Genomic DNA, 7329 nt, shown 5'->3' with positions numbered 1-7329 from the left:
GAACGGGACATTTAAAAGGATAGGTCACCATCAAGTTACAAATTGCAATAATATTAATTTTTAAATTACTTTTGGGTACATTTTTGTACAATGTTGAAGTTGTTATCAATTGAATATCCTGGAAGCAACTGGCAAGCTCTTGGCTTGGATAACAGAGCCATTTTTTATTATTATATTCTTTCTTTTTGATAAAATCGTTATCTTTACTATTTTCACTACCAATTAGGGTTTGTCTGCAATATTGACATGTCTTCACAACATTTTTTAAACATTTTGTGAGCACCCAACCACAAACAAAATTTTTCTGACCAGCATCGTTTTGATTTGGCAAATTTTGATTGATTATGTCTTCGCTTAGCGGAATTATTTCATTATGATTGGGAACATCAGAAGAAATCGGTTTTTCTTTTAAAAAAAAATCAAAATTTTGCAAACATTCATTATCATCAGGTTCACAATTGGCTCCCCTGGAATGCGATGTGTTAAAGTTATTAAGAAGCAAGGCTTTGAAAGCCCCCTCAAAAGATAATGAGTTGGGGGCATTGTTCCGTGCTCCGTAACTCCTGATGTTCCCAAAGAAGTTCTCAATGGGGTCTTGGTTGAAGTTTCTGGTCAACATTGCATCAAACCCATATTTAATTGATAGAACTTTCCACAGTTCTTCCATTCCTTCAATAGTTTTAATTAAATTTGTAACAGATGGGACAGATTTTTCAATAAATCGAACTTTGTTGTTGGCACAATCAACTTTTTCTATAAATCTTACACTTTTTAAAATACGTTTAGCTTTCCGCCACAGCTTATGGTGAGGAGAACTTGCCCTCACTGGACCTTTATAAATTTTGCCGTTTGGAATTTTTAAGGAACTGACATTTAACGTATCAAATAAATTATCAATCAGTTGTGTGATTGGAATTAAATCCCTGTGCTCCTCAGACAAGTCTCCTCTACCACACAAATGCTCAGTCACTACTGCTAAGCTGTGGCTAAATAGCTGTGTAGCCGATTTCACTCTCATTTTATTAATTTTTTCTGGATTTATATGTTCTTCCGTGACCTTATGTAGTAATCTTAGCTCTCCATATGACTTATCGGCGGCATACACATTTTGGAAGTACTCCCATTTTACAATTTTTTTTTCCTTTTCAAATGTGTATGCCATATTTTTTGTCATTAAATTATTTCGTAGACCCTTGATCAAATGGGGAGCGTCATAAAGAGGAATAATTTTTTTACTGTTGACACAGAAAAAATCACATTGCCATTCTTTTTCATTTCTTAAATAAATTTGTTTTGTTTCATTAACTAAATCTCTTATAGCACCAACATTGACAGCTGACTGGTCACATACTGTATTTGTGATAATAAGTCCAGATTCTTGAGCATGGCCTATAACAGATTTGATTAATGGTTTCAATTCATATCTGTTCAAGCAGTTCGTAAAATAATAGGCAATTGGCTGCTTGAAATTTCTTTTTAACCCTTTTACCATGAACACAAGCACATGATCTGCAATTTTGTTTTCCTTGTTACAGGCAAATCCTTCCAAACTATCTGTATGAGAATTGTAGTTTATTTGGGGTGTTATAGACATCTCATCAAACATGAGACTACAAAGTCTATCTTCACGGTCTCTGTTTATAATGCCCTCTTTGATTTTTTTGAAAATAACTTTATTGATTCCTGGTGTCAATTTGATTTGGCTCAGGAGATTTTTCAAAGCTCTTGCTGAAGGTAGCGTGAAATATTTATGCAGGAGAGTATAAGCTTTTGGGCTTTTCTTATATAGAGACAGGGCTAAAATTTTTTCCTCAAGCAAGAAACGTCTGCCTTTAGGTTTCTTACTTGCCTGCAATTGCATATGTACAAAAAGCTGTGACGGTTTTTTCATATTTTGCACAACTTTTTCAAAAGCAGTGCTTTTCGATATTTTTTGTGCACCTTCAAGTCTACTTTCAAATGTTTTTCTTTTTTTGCGTAAACGGCATATCTCACTGCGCAGATTCTTTATATTCTTTTGTAATACTTTCATTTGCCGACATTTGTATATTGGTTTATTGTTAGTAGAACCTGTAAACAAAACAATTAATTAATAAATTTCATAAAACGCTAAACATCGGTAGTCCGATATTAGGAAATTTTTGTATGGACCTAATTTCAAAAAAAGCATGAAATTTGGCATGCATGTAGCGATATATACTAATTGTTTTAGAAGGGGAAGCACGTTGAGAAATGTGTGCTCCACCCGTCCCCCCTCTTTTATGTCCAAAATTGTGGTTTTATTATTTTTTTATAAAAATGGCTAAAGCTAGAAGAAAACTGTTAAATACAAAATATGTTCTTCGTTAAATTATCTACAATATTGCTTTTGGTTGTACATATGTTGATAGACCTTATCGTTTTCAAAATAATACTCTCATTACTAACTACTTTTTTTAGATAATGTAGCCTATTTACATAATTCTCAATTTTGACACTCAATTTTGCTTTGACATATAAGGATTTTCGGAATTAAAAATGTATCTTATGTTAATTCTCAGTGTATAGGCTATCTCCTTACAAACTTTCATCTAGATAGGTCCAGTAGTTTCAGAGATCTGATCAGAGATTTCTAACTATTAATACAAGTTTTACATATTCACTAGAAACAGTCAAGTAAAAATAAAGATCGAGATGAATATTATGACTTACCATTTATATACTGTCTACTAGCGGCACTATAATTATGTTCAGTAAGTACTAGTTTAATAAAATTCTCATTCCTTTTTGATACAGGTGATGTAGTTTCAGGTCCGGAATTTTGAGAAGTATCTGGAAAATATAATTAACTATTTACTATTTACCTACTACTTTTACAAATCTTTACTGACTACCTGGCAGATTGACGATTATTCTAGTGTGTAAGGAATATATGGAAGATGAAAATCCATGGAGGGTTGTCGCGTAAGAATAACAGGACAGTTCTTTGGCATATTATGATAATATATAATATTATGTAGTTAGATGTAAGTAACATGTAATGTAAAATTATATTGTATATGGACATGACTTTAAAAGAGCAACTATGGAGTTTCTTGCCGGTTCTTCTCCATAGATACTGCTTTCCGAATCGGTGGTAAATTTAAAGAATGTAATGACGATTCAAAAGTGCTTCTGGAAGAAGTCTAATTGAATAAATAAATGTTTGAGTTTGAGTTTGAGTTTGTGTAAATTGCTGAAGCTAAACAAATTAAATTTTTAATTAAAGAAAGCTAGTCTAGTCTAATTGAAATTTGAAAAAATATTATGAAAGCTAAGTTATTAAGTAGCCTTACGTTTAAGAGTAATAGGCGACCAACTCATAAAATAAAAACAATTTTCATTGAAAATTGCTTCTAATGAAGTTATTGGCTGAGTGAAATGGTTAGTAGTTACAGTAGGTATGACCCTATGAGACCTACAATGCGCGTGGCCCAACCAACGCAATTCGCAAACTTGGCCAGTTTTAAAGTTAGAAACTTGCAATTTTATATAGAAATAATCAAATACATGTCTCAGCATTTCAGAAATTCCGACCTTTAAGGGTAAATAGACTTGAAAACAAAAACCTTAATGATAATATAAAATACGTACCTGCTTAGTAAAACAAAAAAAAAAGTCAAAAATTTTATTTAAGTTTACATAAGATCAAGAAAATAACAATGATGATTGCTTACCATGTCCCTTCGCTGTACTTGGTGCAAAGTGATTGTGTTCATCAATGCCAGGTGCAGTAGGCTCATTGTGGGATGTGTTCACTGCAGATGTAGATGGACTATTTATATCAACGGAGACAACTCTGGGTGAACCTAGTAACAAAATATTATTTTGATCAAAAAATAAATAACCAATCAATCAATGATACTACTAGCTTATAAGTATTTACATAATCAACATATAATTGTCATTTACTTTTCAACTAAATCTAAAAATATTAAAGTAAGGAAATATTTATTAATTTACTTATTTTTACCTCCTTTGCTCATAAATGACAAGAGATTTGCTATGTAAAATCAAACCATTAGTATAACTATACTATCATACAAAGTTTTTAAATACGCAGGTTTGTGAAAATGAATGATGTTTATTACTCTTGTATCAAAACTGCTAAATGAATATGGAGGAAACTGCCTACTAATACAGCCTAGCATATAGATAGACCAGGACAACATCATCATCATGGGGTGTCATCTTCATATTGAAGTTTGGATGTCAGCAAGCGAAATCCCTCATGGTTTTGTGCCACTATTTTCTGTTTGGTACATCAGTTACGTACTTTTTATTGCACACAAATTGCTTATGGGAAAGCTCGTATTAGTTTATACTTTTGATTTCAAACAAAATGCTCAACGACCAACCACTACATAAAATTGAGATAAAAATTAAGAATGGAAGCCCGAATACTAACACAAATCATAACTAATACTTACAAGGCAAATGCAGGGATGGAACAGCTAGTATATTTAAACGTCTGAATCTATTTCGGTCACAATCAGTGAAGTGAATATCACAGACTTTCTTCTTTCTGAAATACTCATAGTCAGATGTTGTTTCCAACTTCCCACCAACTAAATTCACCCAAGTTTTGAAACGATCAGGGTACTTTTCAGGATTTGGAAATCCATGCATAGTGACATCTGGAAATAGTAAAGGTGAGAATTAGAAAACAATATAAAAACTGCATGTAGGCGAGGGAGATTAAGGCCCGTATTATAGAACGATACTCAAGTCGAGATCTCTTCTCAAGTACAGTTTAAAAGGGATGCAAATACATTCAACAGATACGTACATCCCTTTCTAACTAGGCTTGAGAAGAGATCTCCGCTTGAATATCGTTAAATAAGCCTATGGTTTCTGTCAATCTGTACTGGAATATTGTATCCTCTGAAAGTTTAGTCGATGCATTTTAGTTAATGAGCAATATGTATACGTACCACTAGGCCGGCACCCAAATGAGCATAGCCGAGGCATTTCGAAGAATGAAAACGAAAGCACTAAGAAAATAAGCGTCTATGAATCGCACTTAGGAAAACGTCCTGTCGCGATAAAGTACTTACACAAGTCACAACACAAAACACAAGCACACACTGACGGAGGAGTACAAGCTCAACTCAACGCACTGGATGGAAGTGTTTAGCTGTTATCACCACAAAATGAGGAAAAACCAAATCAAACGCAAGCGCAAGATCCAAGAATCCACCATTTTGTGTTTGACAATTGACGCTGTGATTTGACGTTAATTTTTTATTTAGTGTTGCCATATAAAAAAAGTAATTTATCATACCAACGATATAGCTTTAAAACTTATTAAATTTGATAAAAACCAAGGACAGAATCATAATCGCTTTACTATGCATTATATTTAATATTAAAATTATATTTTATCATAAAATCTAATATTTTTAGCCTATCGTAAGTGCTGCCATCTATAACATCCTATGCTAACTATTTTTACTACAAAAAGTATTGGAGAAAATCTATAGATGTCACTGCTTTCTTCGTGTTTTACCAGACTGTACTTGACTTTCACCCCCCTGCTATACTCTTTGATAAAATCGCCGATATCCAACTCGACGGGCCATATTCTAAATTTTATCCCAATATTGCTTTCTGCGTAAAGTGATAAGTGATTATAACTTACTCTGTGCGTCCGGCATAATCACAGCCGTACAGCCGTCGATTCGGCATAAATATTCGTTGCTCTTCATCGAACATAATAGGTATTTAACATGGAATGTAAAAACTTAGTACAACGAGGTAATACCCTTCAAGTTGAAATAGTTGTCAATTATAATCCTACATATTATGATACTATCGAAAGTCCTAACTACATTATCAGTGGCCTTGGTGTGTTCCAATTAAAATTAGTATTTATATTTAGTAAAAACTTAAATACTACAGGTTTCGGGAAACCAGCATATGAATACAAAAATTTGATTTTCATAAAATTCGTAAAACGGCGAGAAGAGGATAATTTTAAATACAATATCGAATTCACCAGCCGTGCATTGAAAATTATTAACAAAAATTTTACAAGTGACGATAGAAATTGGCGTTTAATTCATGATGACAAGAGAGATAGTTCATATACCATTGATGTTTCAATTGTAATGAACATTCTACCGCCTGCTAGTGCCTTTGCATCTCTGCATAAGGACAGGGATTTCATTGATTTTGAGTTAAGAGGTGAAGATGGATCAGTACACATGCATAAAGCTGTACTTGCCGCTTCCAGTCCAGTTTTACATAGGATGTTAGGTGGTACTTGGAAGGAGAGCACTGAAGGCCTTGTAGATGTGCCCGGCATGTCCAAAACCACACTGGAAGCTTTTAAAGACTATTTATATTTGCATTCTTTACCTGACACTGGTTTGGAACATTTGCTCCTTCTTGCTTCTTATTATATGATGCCAGATTTAGAAGAATTATGTGTGAATAGGCTGATGAACAGCTGTCTAACAGCTGAAAATGCATGTGATTTGCTAGAGTTTGCTGCAAAACATAAGATAACAAGACTTTTAATTGCAATAATGGAGTCTGTTCAGAGTCGGGAGGTCAGTGTTGAAGATATGAGGAAACATTTTATAAAATGAGGTTAAAAATAAAATAATATAGGTCTCATTTTATTTCATTCATGAAGATAACACATATTATGTATGTTTTTTGTTTAATTGTTATAGTTATTGCAGTAGAATAATATATTTTCATGTAAGAATAAATGCATAAGTAAATAACTCATTTTTGTACCATGGACCTAAACTTTAAACGGTTTAATGTATGGGTAAAGTGGAAAGAAAAGTGTGAGCATTTTTTTTAATTGTATCAAAATGATATAACACAATAAATATAATTTAAATTGGTTATGATTGAATTTTGATTACATTTCCATTATAACTAGTAATAAAATAAATAAATAGTAAGCAAATATAATATTGAGCAAATATTATGTACTACATACTTACTATAAATAACAAAGTTTATGTAAGGGAGTTTAATTTTATTTCAAACATATTATAATGTGTAAAAATGCTCTCTTCCATTTTTCATAGTTAGGAACTACATATATTTTGTATTAAACTAAGAAACTTGTATATTTATTTACATTCATTTGTCTCATTAAAGAATATATATGTGGGGATGGTGTAAATAAAAAGCCAAATTCGCCCAATAGATTTATTTCCCAGACACCGGTTACATATCAAAAATACATTTCAACAATCCTCCATTACATCGTATCAAAAAAACTCTGAGAAAAAAACAAAGTCAAGTCATAGACAAACATCGTTCTACAGTCTACAGATAACATATCCA

The 7329-nt window shown here is 32.4% G+C and overlaps 1 protein-coding gene across 1 annotated transcript; it reads left to right on the top strand.

The window, feature by feature from the left end:
* The first annotated feature begins 5622 nt into the window (after positions 1-5622).
* On the top strand, positions 5623-6881 carry LOC149901691 (uncharacterized). Its single transcript, XM_090110993.1, has one exon. It carries the CDS (start codon positions 5748-5750, stop codon positions 6609-6611), a length of 864 nt encoding a protein of 287 aa, XP_089967119.1. The 5' UTR covers positions 5623-5747; the 3' UTR covers positions 6612-6881.
* The last annotated feature ends 448 nt before the right edge of the window (positions 6882-7329 follow it).

The sequence above is a fragment of the Colias eurytheme genome, chromosome 16 (genome assembly GCF_061535395.1).
Source record: "Colias eurytheme isolate Ceu_HAF_F1 chromosome 16, ilColEury1 Martin Lab GWU primary, whole genome shotgun sequence".
In the NCBI taxonomy this organism is placed as follows: Eukaryota; Metazoa; Arthropoda; class Insecta; order Lepidoptera; family Pieridae; genus Colias; species Colias eurytheme.
Note: the sequence above shows the minus strand (reverse complement) of the source record. Positions and strands in the feature narration are given on the sequence as shown.